The sequence below is a fragment of the Grampus griseus genome (assembly GCF_964374135.1).
Source record: "Grampus griseus genome assembly, chromosome: 4".
Classification (NCBI taxonomy): domain Eukaryota; kingdom Metazoa; phylum Chordata; class Mammalia; order Artiodactyla; family Delphinidae; genus Grampus; species Grampus griseus.
The window spans coordinates 130219082-130237031 of record NC_138997.1 but is presented as its reverse complement, the minus strand read 5'-3'; the positions used below and the strand labels follow the sequence as shown (position 1 = coordinate 130237031).

The window sequence follows — 17950 nt, the reverse complement described above, 5'->3', positions numbered from 1 at the left end:
GAGTCTCCCCACTAAAGCTAGCACTGGTTGGAGGCTGCAGAAAAGTAAACTCCAGTCTAACTTGGGGCAATGTTGATATTTGATTCAAAGGAGTAAAGACTGGCTTCTAGATGGTGATTGAGAATCAGGGAGGTCTATCCAAAATAATTTGAGGCCCACAGGGACCAAAGTCTACCCCAGAAAAGGAACTGGACAAAGGTGTGACTGCTTTTCTTTGTGTGAAAGGGAGGTCATAACCCTATGTCAAGTGTCCAAGGTGCTTAATTGCCCCCAAGTATAGCAGACTATTTTCAAATCTCACTTATTATTGGAGGAAGAACTCCTCCTCAGGAATCCTGAGATATAAAGTCAGGCACTATTACGAAAAAATTATAGAAATTTATGTGTCTTAGGAAAATCACCCCCTGCCCCCACTTCTGCCACACATACACTTAAAGATAACATAAATACATTCTTGTATTACTTACCTGGTTTACTCTGAATAAGTGGGTAAATTATAAAGTAGCATGATGGATGTGTATACATACATGTATCAATATATATGGCTTCACATTTCTCAATTACATCAGATATAGCTTATATTGAGTGTGTTACTTAACTATATAGTTCAAGATAAGTGAACATCTTAACTCATTTGCCTTCCTAATTTATAAAACCACCATCAAATCTTGGTAGTTCTTTGCAAAACATATAAATGATAACGTAAGAACTTAAAAAAAATTGTGGTTAAAAAATAAGGATATTTACTAATAGTAATTCTACGTACTGTTGAAATTCAAAATATATATCCATTGAGGTGAATCATAGAACTGAGAACTTATTTAATAAACTATTTGAGGTCTTCATGAAATCCGTGTAACTTTAAAATTTAGGTAAGGTAGAAAAAAATCTGCAACTGAAATTTAAAGCAAATTTAGTATTTAGCATGAGATCATTTTATAGAATTCTATGGACATACATTTCTGTTTTTGATTGAGAGACACCGAATAGAAAATCTGAGTATTTCCTTTAGGTAACAAAATTGAAGTGTATGTCCTGGGAAGAAAATTCACTTTAATTTTAAATGCCATTTAAAAGTTATTTCTGTTATGTAAATTGTTAATTTTTAAATTGCTTTGAAAGCCTAAAAAAATGATTTTAAATGTTTAGTCATTGAATTTGCTACATATAATTTTACACTGTTTTAGTGTCATAAGAAAAATTAGTTGTGTAGGTAATATAATTTTTCTTCTGTTTACTACAGCAAGTACAGATGAAGTTCAGGTCCCCCAAGGAAATATTGATCAAGTTGCTGTTGTGGCCACCAATGTTCTGTTTTTTGTGATTCTGTTTATCTTTGCCCTTTTTGAAACGTAAGTTATTTTCTGTTTTCATCTAAATCTGATTGTGTAAATAACCTGTATTTCTTAATGCAATGTTAATCAGGAATATAGATGTTCTCAAAATCCTTATGTAAGGCATATTTTTCTTATCATGATGTAAAAAGCATATATAAAGTTTTTGCCTTTAACTTGAATGTAGTTAATTCTCTGCCTGTAATCTTACTGCCTTATCTTCCTTCCTTATAAGGGAGTCTGTTTCACTAGTCTTTCTCCCTTTCTTCTGAGTTTTATAATAAATACGCTTATAAAACTTTGTGTATTAATTTAATTTACTTTAAGCTATATAGCTCCCTACATATGTATGTTGGGTTCAGTCTAGAAATTTTAACTCTGTTTAAGCCCTGATCCTGAAAAAACTTAGTATATTGCAGAATCTCTGCCTTGTGTAGGCTTTGTTGACCATTAGTTATCATATGGCTTTTTTTGTTTTTTAGTTGGAGTATAGTTGCTTTACAGTATTGTGTTAGTTTTTGCTGTACAACGAAGTGAATCAGCTGTATGTATGCATACATCCCCTCCCTTTGGGGCGTCCCTCCCACTTCCCCCATGATCCCACCCACCTAGATCATCACAGAGCATTGAGCTGAGCTCCCTGTGCTATATACAGCAGGTTCCACTAGCTGTCTGTTTTACACATGGTAGCATATATATGTCAATCCTAATCTCCCAATTCATCCCACCCTCCCCTTCCCCACCGTGTCCACATATCCGTTCTCTACATCTGCGTCTCAATTCCTGCCCTGAAGATACGTTCATCTGTACCATTTTTCTAGATTCCACATATCTGCGTTAATATACTATATTTGTTTTTACGTTTCTGACTTACTTTACTCTGTATGACATACTCTGGGTCCAACCACATCTGTACAAATGACCCAATTTTTTATGGCTGAGTAATATTCCATTGTATATATGTACCACATCTTCTTTATCCTTTCATCTGTTGATGGACATTTAGGTTGTTTCCATGTCCTGCCTATTGTAAATAGTGCTGCAGTGAACACTGGGGTACATGTGTCTCTTTGAATTATGGTTTTCTCCAGATATATGCCCAGGAGTGGGACTGCAGTGTCATATGGTAGCTCTATTTTTAGTTTTTTAATGAACGTCCATACTGTTCTCCATAGTGGCTGTATCAATTTACATTCCCACCAACAGTGCAAGAGGGTTCCCTTTTCTCCACACCCTCTCCAGCATTTATTGTTTGTAGATTTTTTGATGATGGCCATTCTGACCAGTGTGAGGTGATACCTCATTGTAGTTTTGATATGCATTTCTCTAATGATTAGTAATGTTGAGCATCTTTTCAAGTGCCTCTTGGCCATCTGTATGTCTTCTTTGGAGAAATGTCTATTTAGATATTCTTCCCATTTTTTGATTTTTTTTTTTTTTGATATTGAGCTGCATGAGCTGTTTGTATATTTTGGAGACTAATCCCTTGTTGGTCGTCACTTTGTTTGCAAATATTTTCTCCCATTCCGTGGGTTGTCTTTTCATTTTGTTTATGGTTTCCTTTGCTGTGCAAAACCTTTTAAATTTAATTAGGTCTCACTTGTTTATTTTTGTTTTTATTTTCATTACCCTAGGAGGTGGATCCAAAAAGATATTGCTGTGATTTATGTCAGAGAGTGTTCTATGTTTTCCTCTAAGAATTTTATAGTGTCTGGTCTTATATTTAGGTTTTTAATCCATTTTGAGTTTATTTTTGTATATAGTGTCAGAGAATGTTCTAATTTTGTTCTTTTACTTGTAGAGATCCCGTTTACCCAGCACAACTTATTGAAGAGACTGTCTTTTCACCCTTGTATATTCTTGCCTCATTTGTCATAGATTAGGTGACCATAGGTGTGTGGGTTTATCTCTGGACTTTCTATCCTGTTCCATTGATCTATTTTTCTGTTTTTGTGCCAGTACCGTACTGTCTTGATTACTGTAGCTTTGTAGTATAATCTGAAGTCAGGGAGCCTGATTCCTCCAGCTCCATTTTTCTTTCTCAAGATTGCTTTGGCTATTCGGGGTCTTTTATGTTTCCATATAAATTGTAAAATTTTTTGTTCTAATTCTGTGAAAAATGCCATTGGTAATTTGATAGGGAATGTGTTGAATCTGTAGATTGCTTTGGGTAGTATAGTCATTTTTACAGGGTTGATTCTTCACATCCAAGAACATGGTATATCTCTCCATCTGTTGTGTCATCTTTGATTTCTTTCATCAGTGTTTTATAGTTTTCTGAGTACAGGTCTTTTGCCTCCTTAGGTAGGTTGATTCCTCGGTATCTTATTCTTTTTTGTTGCAATGGTAAATGAGATTGTTTCCTTAATTTCTCTTTCTGATTTTTCGTTCTTAGTGTATAGGAATGTAAGAGATTTCTCTGCTTTAATTTTTATCCTGCAACTTTACAAAATTCATTGATTAGCTCTAGTAGTTTTCTGGTGGAATCTTTAGGATTACCTATGTATAGTATCATGCCATCTGCGAACGGTGACAGTTTTACTTCTTTTCCAATTTGTATTGCTTTTATTTCTTTTTGTTCTCTGATTGCCATGGCTAGGACTTCCAAAACTATGATGAATATTAGTGGTGAGAGTGGACATCCTTGTCTTGTTCCTGATCTTAGAGGAAATGCTTTGTTTTTCACCATTGAGAATGATGTTTGCTGTGGGTTTGTCATATATGGCCTTTATTATGTTGAGGTAGGTTCCCTCTATGCCCACTTTCTGGAGAGTTTTTATCATAAATGGGTGTTGAATTTCATCAAAAGCTTTTTCTGCATCTATTGAGATATGATCATATGGTTTTTATTCTTTAATTTGTTAATATGGTGTATCACATTGATTGATTTCATATATTGAAGAATCCTTGCATCCCTGGGATAAATCCCACTTGATCATGGTGTGTGATCCTTTTAATGTGTTGTTGGTTTCTGTTTGCTAGAATTTTGTTTAGGATTTTTGCATCTATGTTCATCAGTGATATTGGTCTGTAATTTCCTTTTTTGGTGTTATCTTTGTCTGGTTTCAGTATCAGGGTGATTGTGGCCTTGTAGAACGAGTTTGGGAGTGTTCCTTCCTCTGCAATATTTTGGAAGAGTTTGAGAAGGATAGGTGTTAGCTCTTCTCTAAATGTTTGATAGAATTTGCCTGTGAAGCCATCTGGTTCTGGACTTTTATTTGCTGCAAGCTTTATAATTACAGTTTGAATTTCATTACTTGTGATTCATCTGTTTATATTTTTTAATTCTTCTTGAATCAGTCTTGGAATGTTGTACCTTTCTATGAATTTGTCCATTTCTTCCAGGTTGTCCATTTTATTGGCATATAGTTGCTTGAAGTAGTCTCTTCTGAGCCATTGTATTTCTGCGGTGTCAGTTGTAATTTCTCCTTTTTCATTTCTAATGTTACTGATTTGAATACTCTCCCTTTTTTCTTGCTGAGTCCGGCTAAAGGTTTATCAATTTTGTTTCTGTTCTCAAAGAACCAACTTTTAGTTTTATTGATCTTTGCTATTGTTTTCTTCATTTCTATTTCATTTATTTCTATTCTGATCTTTATGATTTCTTTCTTTCTACTAACTTTGGTGTTTTTTGTTCTTCTTTCTCTAGTTGCTTTAGGTGTAAGTTTAGATTGTGTATTTGAGATTTTTCTTGTTCCCTGAGTTGAGATTGAATTACTATAAACTTCCCTCTTAGAACTGCATTTGCTGCATCCCATGAGTTTTGGGTTGTCATGTTTTCATTGTCATTTGTTTCTATGTATTTTTTAAAATTTCCTCTTTGATTTCTTCAGTGATCTCTTGGTCATTTAGTAGTGTATTGTTTACCCTCCATGTGTTTGTGTTTTTTTCCTGTAATTGATTTCTAATCACATAGCGTTGTGGTTGGAAAAGATGCTTGATATGATTTCAGTTTTCTTAAATTTCCCGAGGCTTGATTTGTGATCCAAGATGTGATCTATCCTGGAGAATGTTCCATGTGCACTTGAGAAGAAAGTGTATTCTGCCGCTTTCGGGTGGACTGTCCTATAAATATCAATTAAATCTATCTGGTTTGTTGGTCATTTAAAGCTTGTATTTCCTTATTTATTTTCTGTCTGGATGATCTGTCTATTGGTGTAAGTGGGGTGTTAAAGTCCCCCACTATTATTGTGTTACTGTCGATTTCCCCTTTTATGGCTGTTAGCATTTGCCTTATGTATTGAGGTGCTCCTATGCTGGGTGCATAAATATTTTTAATTGTTATATCCTCTTCTTGGATTGATCCATTGATCATTATGTAGTGTCCTTCCTTATCTCTTTTAACAGTCTTTATTTTAAAGTCTATTTTATTTGATATGAGTATTGCTGCTCCAGCTTTCTTTTGATTTCCATTTGCATGGCACATCTTTTTCTATCTCCTCACTTTCAGTCTGTATGTGTCCCTAGGTCTGAAGTGGGTCTCTTCTTTTTTTATTATTTTAATTAATTAATTTATTTTTGGCTGTGTTGGGTCTTTGTTGCTGCGCGTGGGCTTTCTCTAGTTGTGGCGAGCGAGGGCTATTCTTCATTGTGGTGTGTGGGCTTCTCATTGCAGTGGCTTCTCTTGTTGTGGAGCACGGGCTCTAGGCACACGGGCCTCAGTAGTTGTGGCATGCGGGCTCAGTAGTTGTGGCTTGCGGGCTTTAGAGTGCAGGCTCAGTAGTTGTGGGTCACGGGCTTAGTTGCTTAGCAATATGTGGGATCTTCCCAGACCAGGTATCGAACCCCTGTCCCCTGTGTTGGCAGGCAGATTCTTAACCATTGTGCCACCAGGAAAATCCCTGAAGTGGGCCTCTTGTAGACAGCTTATATATGGGTGTTGTTTTTGTATCCATTCAGCCAGTCTTTGTCTTTTGGTTGGAGCATTTAATCCATTTACATTCAAGGTAATTATCGATATGTATGCTCCTATTACCATTTTCTTAATTGTTTTGGGTTTGTTTTTGTGTGTCTTTTTCTCCTCTTGTGTTTCCCTCCTAGAGAAGTTTCTTTAGAATTTGTTGTAGAGCTGGTTTGGTGGTGTTGAATTCTCTTAGCTTTTGCTTGTCTGTAAAGCTTTTGATTTCTCTGTTGAATGTGAATGAGATCCTTGCTGGGTAGAGTAATCTTGGTTGTAAGTTTTTCCCTTTCATCACTTTAAATATATCCTGCCACTCCCTTCTGTCCTGCAGCACCCTACTTATATATGTTGGGTTCAGTCTAGAAATTTTAACTCTGTTTAAGCTCTGATCCTGAAGAAAGCTAGTATATTACAAAATCTCTGCCTCATGTAGGCTTTGTTGACTGTTAGTTACCATATGGCTTTTAAAAAAATATATTTATTTATTTTTAAAAATATTTATTTATTTATTTATTTATTTATTTATTTATTTTGGTCGTACTGGGTCTTAGTTGCAGCATGTGGGATCTTTTTAGATGCAGCATGCAGACTTCTTAGTTGCGACATGTGCACTCTTAGTTGCAGCATGCGAACTCTTAAAAGTTGCAGCATGCATACGGGATCTAGTTCCCTAACCAGGGATTGAACCCGGGCCCCCTGCGTTGGGTATGCAGAGTTCTACCCACTGGACCACCAGGGACATCCCTTGTCATATGGCTTTTTAATTTTTAAAATACCTTTCCATTATTAAAATAGTATATTCTTGTAAATATTCCAAACACTACAACTGTATTTCCACATCCACTTCTTTCCCTGGAGGTAACCACTGCTGATACGTCAGTGTGTGTTGTTTTGAAACATTTTTTTCTATACAACTGTAAGTATTAAGGGGGGTGTGTGTGTGTGTGTGTGTGTGTCTTTAAACCAACAAGAATATGTGATATTATCATTTGACAACTTGTTTTTTTCACTTTTTGATATATTGTAACATTTTTATGCCAGTACATTTTATGCCAGATATACTTGATTTTTTTTTTTTTAAATTATTGAGATACATGGAATTTTTAGCTCGTCTGATTTTGGGGGTATTTATTTTATTATGGTATATATACATAACATAAACTTACTATTTTAACTTCTTTTTTCAATTTAAAGGATATAATTTATTCTCTTGTATATTTATTTCCCATTTTTGAACCATGTTATTGGACATGTATTAAACTTGTAGTCTGCTATGATTCTTAGAGCTTTTCTGCCATATTTTCTTTTGTTTTTATTGAGGCCAGATTTGTATATAATAATGTATTTGTTTCAGGTGTACCATTTTAATTACTTTTAATTGCACAATTCAGTGGCATTAAATATATTCACAGTGTTGTGCAACCATTACCACCACCCGTTTCCAGAACCTTTTTATCATCCCAAACAGAAGTGCTACACCCATTTATCACTAAGTCCCATTCCCCCTCACCCAGCCCCTGGTTTCCTCTATTCGCCTTTCTTTCTTTATGAATTTGCCTATTTTAGGTACTTCGTATGAGTGGAATCATGCATCTTTTGTCATTTTTTGTCTTGTATGTTTCACTTGGCATGATGTTTTCAAGGTTCATCCATGTTGTAGCATGTGTCAGAATTTTATACCTTTTTATGGCTGAATAATATTCCACTGTTATTTATAAACCAATTTTGTTTATCCATTCATCCGTCAGTGGAAATGTGCGTTATTTCCATCTTTTGGCGATTGTAAATAATGCTACTATGAACATCAGTGTACAAGTATCTGAGTCCCTGCTTTCAGTTCTTTTGGGTATATACCAGGAAGTGGATCATATGATAATTCTATGTTTCACTTATTGAGAAATGAGTGAATTATCTTCCAAAGCAGCTCATCTGATTTTAAAATTAAAGATGGTGATTTTTTTTAAAAGAATGAATATTTTGAATATTTTTAAATTCCTTTTTTTAGCCAGTTAACAGAAGGAGACAGAAAGTAGGAAAAGAAGCTTGGCAAGGAAGGAGACAGATAGTCATATAAAGGAAGAGCAGCATTCGAAGGTAGGGAGAAAAATATGTACATTCAAAGATAGGTATGAGAGAGACAGAGGAAGAGAAAAAAAAATCCCAGAAGTTTCTAATAACTTAATCATAGTAAGTTAATAACTTAATCATAGTAACATTATTTCATTGAAAAGAGACCAGTTTAAATCAAAACACAACCATGATTTTTAAATTATATTAGAATGGTAGGAATTATGGTTGGTTTGTTTCCTTTTCCTGTTTTTCAAACTTTTTGCAGTGTTGGACATGTTACTTATATAATTACAGTAAATATTAAAAAATAAAAATGCAAACAGCCAAACTTAGTAGCTTGTGCATGTTACAACAAAATGTACTTAAAATGTCTTAAAATTTCTGTTTCTGTAGATCTGGTGTCATTGTTAAAAGGGATGCAGATTCTTGAATGTGTTGGTATCATTATTAAATCTTACTGTTTCAACTTTAAATAACAATGCCTATGATTGAAATAAAAGAAGAATAATTTCTTTTTTATTTTTCTTAGCATTGTTACTCCATTAACAATGGATATGTATGCCTGGACCAGAGAACAAGCTGTGTTATATGATGGCATAATACTTGCTGCTCTTGGAGTTGAGGCAGTTATTATTTTCATGGGGATAAAATTACTTTCCAAAAAGTAGGTTATTTGTCTTCGGTTTTATTTCAAGTCTTTTTTTTTTTAAAGTGAAACATGAAACAGAGCTAATGATGTAAATGAATATATTAGTAAAGTAATATAAAGCTTTTCTGTCATTATGCATGAGTTTTAGTCCTTGAATGTTTGCAAACAGATTTAAAATTTATTAAGGGAGCATATTTCTGTACCATGTAGTATATTCTTTGGTAAAGCAAGATATTTTACAAAGTGAATAATTGTCTTTTAATGTATCTTTTGTATATTGTGTTTTATTTAAAGTATTTCTATAAGCGTATTTCATAAAACATTGTTCTGCTGTGAAAGATTAATGGTTAAGTGTGGAAAATTCTGGTTAAAATCACCAAACTTCTTTACTCTAAAACTTCTAAATCTTCAGTATATATACTGTATCACCTTCATGACAAGAGTACGTAGCATTTCGCAAAGTTTTTTGTAACTTTGATCACAGAATACTTTTTTAAAGAAGCATTTTGTAAAAGTATAACTGTAAAGAGCCCACTAAAAAAAATACTTGTATAAAATTAAGTTCATTCATATAGTCTGGAGTGGAACATTAGTTGATAAATTTAGACAGTTCTAATGATTTAATTATTCCTAAAATATTTTAACAATACTTTAGAACTTTAATAAAGTTCTAAAATCAATTAACAAATATTGAGTCAGTGCGTAGGGTTAGGTGTTATGGGGAATACTACAAAGATTCATATCCTTATAGAGCCAAGTAGAGGGGCCAAGATATAGACATAGACATAGATTCATATTCAAAGTTAAATAATAGTACATGCATTACATCTTGCTACAGAAGTAGAGTGGTCCTGCTGATAGGCATTCTTACAGATGATCCAATTTCATGTCCTTCAAAGAGCTTGTATTCTACTGGGGGGAAAGCTAATAAACACAAATGTGAAATCAGGTCATGGGAAGTACTATGAAGAATAGAGCAGAGGAAGAGAATAAAAAGTGGCAAGGCAGGGTTGAGAGAGAGGGGAAGTGTTGTTTTGATTGACTGCTCATGGAGGGCAGCTCAAACGGAAGTTACATCCAAGCAGAGACCTCAGTGAAGTCAGAGAACAGCCATGCAGTGGCCTGGAGCTCTCTTGCCCCAGAAGACTGTGCTTCGTACGTTTAAGGAACAAGCAGAAAGGCCGTTTTGGCCAGAGAAGAATGAGAGAAATGGCAAATGGGAGAAGATCAGGTTGGAAAGATGTGAAGCCTTGTAGGTATTCTGAGGGTAATGGGAGGTGTTGGGTTTGTTTTTTTGTTTTAGGAATCTTTGATCTTGTTTGCATATTTTATTTTAAAAATTAATTTATTAATTAATCCATTCATTCTTGGCTGCGTTGGGTCCTCGTCACTGCATGCAGGCTCTCTCCAGTTGCAGCGAGTGGGGGCCACTCCTTGCCACGGTGTGCAGTCCTCTCATTGCAGTGGCCTCTCCCGTTGCGGAGCAAGGGCTCCAGGCGCATGGGCTTCAGTAGTTGTGGCACGCAGGCTCAGCAGTTGTGGCACGCAGTCTCAGCAGTTGTGGCTCGCGGGTTCAGCTGCTCCACATCATGTGGGATCCTCCTGGACCAGGGGTTGAACCTGCGTCCCCTGCATTGGCAGGCGGATTCCCAACCACTGCGCCACCAGGGAAGTCCCTGTATATTTCATTGTTTGTTATGGAAAATTTCAAACATATACAAAGGTACAGAGAGAATCATGTACTGAATGTTTAATATCTATTGCCTAGCTTCAACAATTATAACCTTGGACAATCTTGATTCATCTATACCACCACCTACTCCACACTGCCTATCCCCTACATCTGGATTATTTTGAAGCTGATGTTAGACATTATTTCATGTCTTCCATAAATATTTCAGTATGTATCTCTAAAAGTTAATGATGACAGCATTTATCACATCTAAAAAAATTAACAGTGATTTCTAAATATCATCAGATATCCAGGGAGTATTCAAATTTTCTCCACTGTCTCAAATTTTAAAAAAAATTTGTTTTGTTTTATATTGTTTTATTTCACAGCTTACTCACTTGACTCAGGCTCTTACGTTTCTTAAGTCTCTTTTAATCTGTAAGTTTCTTTACCATCTCTTCCATCTCTCTCTTTTTCTCCCTTACAAATTGAAGCAACCAAGATGTTTGCCCTATAGTTTCCCACATTTTGGATCTTGTTGAATAAATCCCTGTGGTGTCTTTGTTTGTTTTTTAATATTTTCCTGTGTTTACTATATTTCTTGAAAATTGGTACTTAGATCTAGAAGCTTGATGAGACTTGAGTTCAGTGTTTTGGCAAGAATGTTTTATAGGTGGTGGTATGTGCTTACATCAGGAGAAATGTAAAGTTTTGTTTATCTCTTTTTATGATGTAAGTGGCCATTGACCATTCCTTAGATCCATTAATTTATTAATAGATCAGTGCAAAATGCTGGTATTTTAATTCTATCATTCCTTTATTTATTTGCTGGAACACTTTCTATAAAGAGAACTTTTCCATCACTACCTATTTGGTTATCCTGAGGTACAGTTTTTGTAGGAGAGACAGGGTGATCCTTTTCTTTTATTAACTGATTTTTAAAATACTGAGTGGGTTCCCTAACATCCTCTAAAAATGACCAAGAGTATTTTATTTTAATATAGTATGAATTTATAAATAACATTTTGATGTGTTTCAAGCCATTGTCATTACTGTTCTTTTTGGTGTTCACGTTGTCATATTCTTAGCCAGCTTCCTCAAATTGGCTCTGAGGCCTTTTTTTTGGTGGGGGGCCACGCCGTGAGGTCTGCAGGATCTTAGTTCCCCGACCAGGGATTGAACCTGTGCCCCCTACAGTAGAAGCTCACAGCCCTAACCACTGGACCTCCAGGGAATTCCCTCTGAGTCGTCGTAATCATAACCTAGTAGTCACTGGTAATTTCTGTTCTTCCTGTTATGATAAGATATCCAGGCTCATCTTATATATTTTCTGTCCCAGACCTGATATCAGCCAGTTTTCAGAGGAGTCCTGGTTCCTTTTAGTGGGAAATTATATTTTGCATTCGTTTAATTAGTATATCACTAAAAGTATCAAGATATTATTTTATTTATAGTCTTAAAAATTCTAAAAGTAATGAAGCTATGTTATAATACAATGTTTCATTTTTTAATTACAGTTTCTCTCCTTTAACAGGGTTGGCGAGCGTGCTATTCTGCTGGGAGGACTCATTGTTATATGGGTTGGCTTCTTTATCTTGTTACCTTGGGGACATCAGTTTCCCAAAATACAGTGGGAAGGTATACCTATACATAATTCTATAATGTTAGCCCCTGTTATTCATTTAAATTAACAAGTAATACACTGTACTGATTTTGTTCTTACAGATTTACATAATAATTCAATCCCTAATACCACATTTGGAGAAATAATTATTACTCTTTGGAAGATTCCAAGAGAAGATCACAATGAAGGACCAACTGGTTGCCCAGTTGAACAAGCCTGGTGCCTCTACACCCCCATGATCCATCTGGCCCAGTTCCTCACATCAGCTGTGCTAATTGGAATAGGCTATCCATCCTGCAATGTTATGTCATATACATTATATTCAAAAATTCTGGGGCCAAAACCTCAGGTGAGTCAGCTAGCATGACGCTGCAATTGCGTGAGGTATACTTGTAAGCACTCACATTTTTTGTGACCATTCTGTATTTGTTTTGTTTTTGGCTGTGTTGGGTCTTTGTTGCGTGGGCTTTCTCTGGTTGCTAAGAGTGGGGGCTACTCTTGGTTGTGGTGTGCAGGCTTCTCACTGGGTGGCTTCTCCTGTTGTGGAGCACGGGATCTAGGCACGTGGGCTCAGTAGTTGTGGCTCACAGGCTTTAGAGCGCAGGCTCAGTAGTTGCAGCTCATGGGCTTAGTTGCTCCGCGGCACGTGGGATCTTCCGGGACCAGGGCTCGAACCCGTGTCCCCTGCATTGGCAGGCAGATTCTTAACCACTGTGCTACCAGGGAAGTCCCTGTAATCTGCTTTTTTAAATAAATATAACAATACGCTGTAAATATTCTCCCATGACATTTAATTTTCTTTTAGGGAATTATTTTTAATGGAGACATATTCCATCTTATGTATGTACCATCATTTATTTAGTCATTTTCCTATTATTATATATTTAGCTTATTTCCAGGTTTTACTTCTGACTTTTCTTTTTAGTAGCAGTTATTTAAATGGCAACAAAATGAAAATAGTATCTTGTTCTTTATAAAAATTAAATTGATAGTTTTACATTTTCAAGGTAGAAATTAATGTTTATTGAAATAAAGCAAAGAAAAAAATTTTTAACGTCAGTGTATTAAAGCTATAATAATAGGTAAAACATTTTGGTAATTTCTGGGTTTTTTAATCTATAAAGTTATATTTTCACATTTTCAAAATCAAGAATAAAAGCATATTAATTACAAAAACAATACATGATGGTTGTAACAAAATTCAAGTAATTTGAAATGTATATAGCAGAAAAGGAAGGCTCTCCTTACCTCCATCACACTAAAGTCAACCACTGTTTACTTCATTTGTACACGTCACGATATTTTTTATGCCTTTTCAAACATATCCACCCTCATGCCTTTTTAAAAAAAGATAAAATGAATTATATCTCATGTATATAAACCTTTTTTACATCTTGGATTTTTTTTCCCCTTAATATACCGTGGCCTTCTTTCCATGTCAATGTGTATAGAGATGTTATTCTTGTTATAAGATCTTATTCTGTATAAGACCATATTCTTTTAAGCACCTGTTTAGCATTCCATTTATTAAATGTACCATAGTTTATTTACTTAATCCATGCTTGACAGGTTATTTACAATTGGAGGATATTAAAAGTAATGCTGCATTGCACGTTCTTGGGTATATTGTATGGGCTATAGTTTTGGATACAGTAGTTGGAGCAGTGACATTGTGGTATAGTGGAAATTAATACAGTGGAGTCAGCCAAACAGGGCTTCATATCTCTTGGATAAGTTACTTGAATTTTCTGAGCTTTAGCTTCCACATTTGTTAAGTGGGGATAATACCAATCATAGAAATTTGTGAACGTTGGAAACAATATATGTAGAGCACCTGACACAGCGTCTGGAAAATAGCAAGTACAGAATAAATGGTAGCCTTAAAAAGTAAATTTATGAATCATTTCAGCAGACAGTGTTCGTTCTTTTACACTTTTATTTTCCTAAACAGTATATCAAATAAGTTTATTGCTCATTATTTGCTGTATTTATAGAGAGGTACTTTAATTTAAAAATAACGGAGGAAGTGATTCTCGTGTTTGTCATAGTTTGGTAATATTAGCATCATCCTTGCTTTTAAAATAACTACACCTGAGTATCAGTTTGCTTCTCCCCCAACAGGGTATGTACATGGGCTGGTTAACAGCGTCTGGAAGTGCAGCACGGATTCTTGGACCTGTCTTCATCAGTCAAGTGTACGCTGCCTGGGGTCCACGATGGGCTTTCAGCCTTGTGTGTGGAATCGTGGTGCTCACCATCACACTCCTGGGTGTGGTTTACAGAAGACTCATTGCTTTTTCTGTAAGGCATGGAAGGATTCAAGAATAACCTAGCTAAGACTGTGGTGGAAAGTACTTGCTGTGTGGAACTTTGTCTTTTAAGGCTCGCTAGATGATTGCTAAGAGTCAGTTTCCTAAAGTCAGGTTGTAGATATTGCATATGTTGAATAACAAGAACATTGAATAAAATAGGGAATTCTGTGTGTAATTATGAATAGCAAGATAATATAAAAATTCTGGATCATAGTTTCCTTATCTCAAAAAAGAAATAGTCTTCATATGACATTTTTTGGGGGGTGGCATAAAGTCATGAGTGAATAGACAGTGGTCTATAAATGTGAAGTTATACTCTTAAGTCAAACTGCAGAGGCGTCATTAAAATAACGAGAATATGCAGTGAAATCATAAGGAGAGTTCTGTATGAATTACCTGTAATAGAATGAAATTATAGAAATCTTTTACCTAATAGAGGTACTTTTATTCACAGCTATCTCCTTTTTATTAAAAAATGCATTTTCTGTTATTATAAAGTTTTCCTTATGAAGTAAAATCATGACTTAAATTTTATACTTACCATGCCTGCCATCCTCCCTTAGCTTCTATAAGTCATGATTTTTAATACTACACTTTCCATCTTATTTTAGTTCAGGATCTTACTAATTAACCCCTAAGTTAATGGATGTGTATGAATAATGCTCATATTTGAGCAATAAAGAGGATTAAGAGATTAAGATGGATTTTGCTACCTGTAGTACAGATAACTACTTTTTTCTTTCAAGTCCTAATAAATAATTCACTTTAGAAACATAAGCCAGATATGTGTTATTGTATACATATACTGAACAGCAAACTGTTAAAATTATTGGCATTTTCTAATTCCCTTAAATTCTAGAGAAAAACTATTACCTTATTTATTTTTTCTCTCTCAGTAGTGGTAGGGAAGACCCAACGGTTTTCAATCTGTGTCTGCATAGCTACTCAGAACTGCAGAATTTTAAATTTGGATAAGCCCGACAGCCCCAATATAGGCAGGCTAATAAATCTGAGGTAAAATAGCTGTAATCTAACAGTTTACCGAGTTTACTAGAAATTGGCTAAATCACATCATGTACACTTTACTACCTCACATAAGTTTAATGCTGCTAAAAGGGACTAGTACAGAACTATCTATATGGATAATCAGTATTATCCAAAAATGCAAAAATATTTCTAAATACTTTTCCAAATGTTTCCTACTCTAAGTTATAAATATTTCAAATCTAAGAGTAAACACTATAATTTGCACTTTATGTTGTTTGTTGTACCTTTTTTTGGGGGGGTGGCTTGAATAACAAAAATTTATTTTTCATAGTTCTGGAAGCTAGAAGGCTTGAGATCAAGTTGTCAGCAGGGTTGGTTTTTTTCTGAGGCCTCTCCTTGGTTTGTAGATGGTTATCTTTTCCCTTTGTCATTTGTTTTTTTCCAGCTTTATCAATATATAATTGACATATGACATTGTATACGTTTAAGGTGTACAACATATTGATTTGATACTTACGTATTGCAAAATGATTACCACCATAGCATTAGGTAACACCTCCATCATATCACATAATTACTGTTTCTTTTTTCGTGGTGTGAACATTTAAGATCTATCTACTCTCTTAGCAACTTTTAAGTATATAATACAGTGTTATTAACTATAATCACCATGCTGTACAATAGATCCCTAGAACTTATTCATCTTATAACAGGAAGTTTATACTCTTTGACCAACATCTCCCCATTTCCTTCACGGCCTAGCCACTGGCAACTGTCATTCCACTCTCTGCCTCTAATAGTTTGTCTCTTTTAGATTCCACATACAAGTCATATCATATAGTATTTGTCCCTTTCTTTCTGACTTACTTCACTTAGCATAATGCCCTCAGGGTCCATCCATCTTGTCACAAATGGCAGGGTCTCCTTTCTTATGGCTGAATAATATTCATACACACACACTTACTTACATTTTCCTTATCCATTCATCTGTTGATGGACATCTAGGTTGTGCATCGTATCTTGGCTGTTGTGAATAATGCTGCAATGAACATGAGAGTGCAGATATCTCTTTGAGATCCTGCCTTCATCTTCTTTGGATATATACCCAGAAGTGGAATTCCTGGGTCACATGGTAGTTCTTAATTTTTTGAGGACCCTCTATACTGTTTTCCATGGTGGCTACACCAATTTACATTCCTATCAACAGGACATGAGGGTTCCCTTTCTCTACATACTTGCAAACAGTTGTTATTTGTATCTTTTTGATAGCCATTTTAACAAGCGTGAGGTGATATAGTTCATCGTGTACCTCTGTTTGACTTTATTTTTAGGCATTCTCCATTTTGTGGCTTGTCTTGCCAAAAGGACCCAGGAATCAAATAAAGGGACTTATACTAGCCAAAAATGGGACAATTAAAGCATTGAGAATAATATCTGCAGCCAATTTAAACACATCAAATGTGTGAAAATCTGTGAGTTCATAATGATACTAAAAGTAAGAAACACACTGGTCACCTTTGGAGGTTGCTAGGGCTTTAACTCTTTACTCTAAAAACCAGGAAATAAAGACTTAAGCTTCTCTTCTGCCTTTCCTGTATCTAAACTTCAGGGTAATAAAATATTGATGAGGGAAAGTTATCTCCTATAGAATAATCCAAGCTAATAAATACAAGGGACTAATAGAATTAGAAAAAACCCCATCTAGCATCCTTTAGTGAAATAATATTATAGATATGGGCACCATTCATCAGTGAATGATAAAACTAGTGAGGTGGAAGATTATTGAGGAACTTTCCAAAGGCTGGATGAAGCCAACACCTGAACGCACTGATCACTCTTAACATCATTAAAAGTGGGTAAGCGTTACGTGCCTCCTGATTTGATGCAGCAAGTACTCAGCACCACCTATGTAAGTGTTCCTGCCAAAAAACACTGAGTCAGAATCTAATCAAGCCTGTAGATGTAAACTACCAGTTTATAGGAAATACGAAAGATACAACTAAAAGCCACCTCTAGGAAGTAATCATCTAAGCCCAGAAGATGATATATTCTATAGACAAATGGTCCAGTTTCTTAAAATTAAAAAAAAAAATGCCGTGGAAAAAATAAAAGTTGAGAGATCAGCAGTCATAGATGAAAAGAAACTTCAGATATATAAGTCAAATGCATTATATAGATCTTATTTTGGATCTTGTTTTAAGTCAAATGTAAAAGTATTTTTGAGGTAACTGGAGAAATTTGAAACTGGACTCACCATTAAATATTAAGGAATTACTGTAAATTCTGAGATGTGTGTTATTGGTTATGCTTTTAAAAGCTCTTTATCTATTAAAGGTACTAAAGAGTTTATGATAGAAATTATATGATTTCTGGGATTTGCCTCAAAATACTCCAGTGGGGGA

The 17950-nt window shown here is 35.0% G+C and overlaps 1 protein-coding gene across 1 annotated transcript in view; it reads left to right on the top strand.

Moving 5' to 3' along the window:
• Positions 1-16102, top strand: part of MFSD8 (major facilitator superfamily domain containing 8) — a 41851-nt gene extending 25749 nt beyond the window's left edge. Inside the window, exons 8-12 of the mRNA XM_082653027.1 lie at positions 1244-1352; positions 8834-8968; positions 12160-12263; positions 12351-12598; positions 14371-16102. Of these exons, the coding sequence (XP_082509153.1) occupies positions 1244-1352; positions 8834-8968; positions 12160-12263; positions 12351-12598; positions 14371-14577 (803 nt within the window). The 3' untranslated portion in view covers positions 14578-16102. The remainder of the gene's footprint in view (positions 1-1243; positions 1353-8833; positions 8969-12159; positions 12264-12350; positions 12599-14370) is intronic.
• Positions 16103-17950: the final 1848 nt, after the last annotated feature.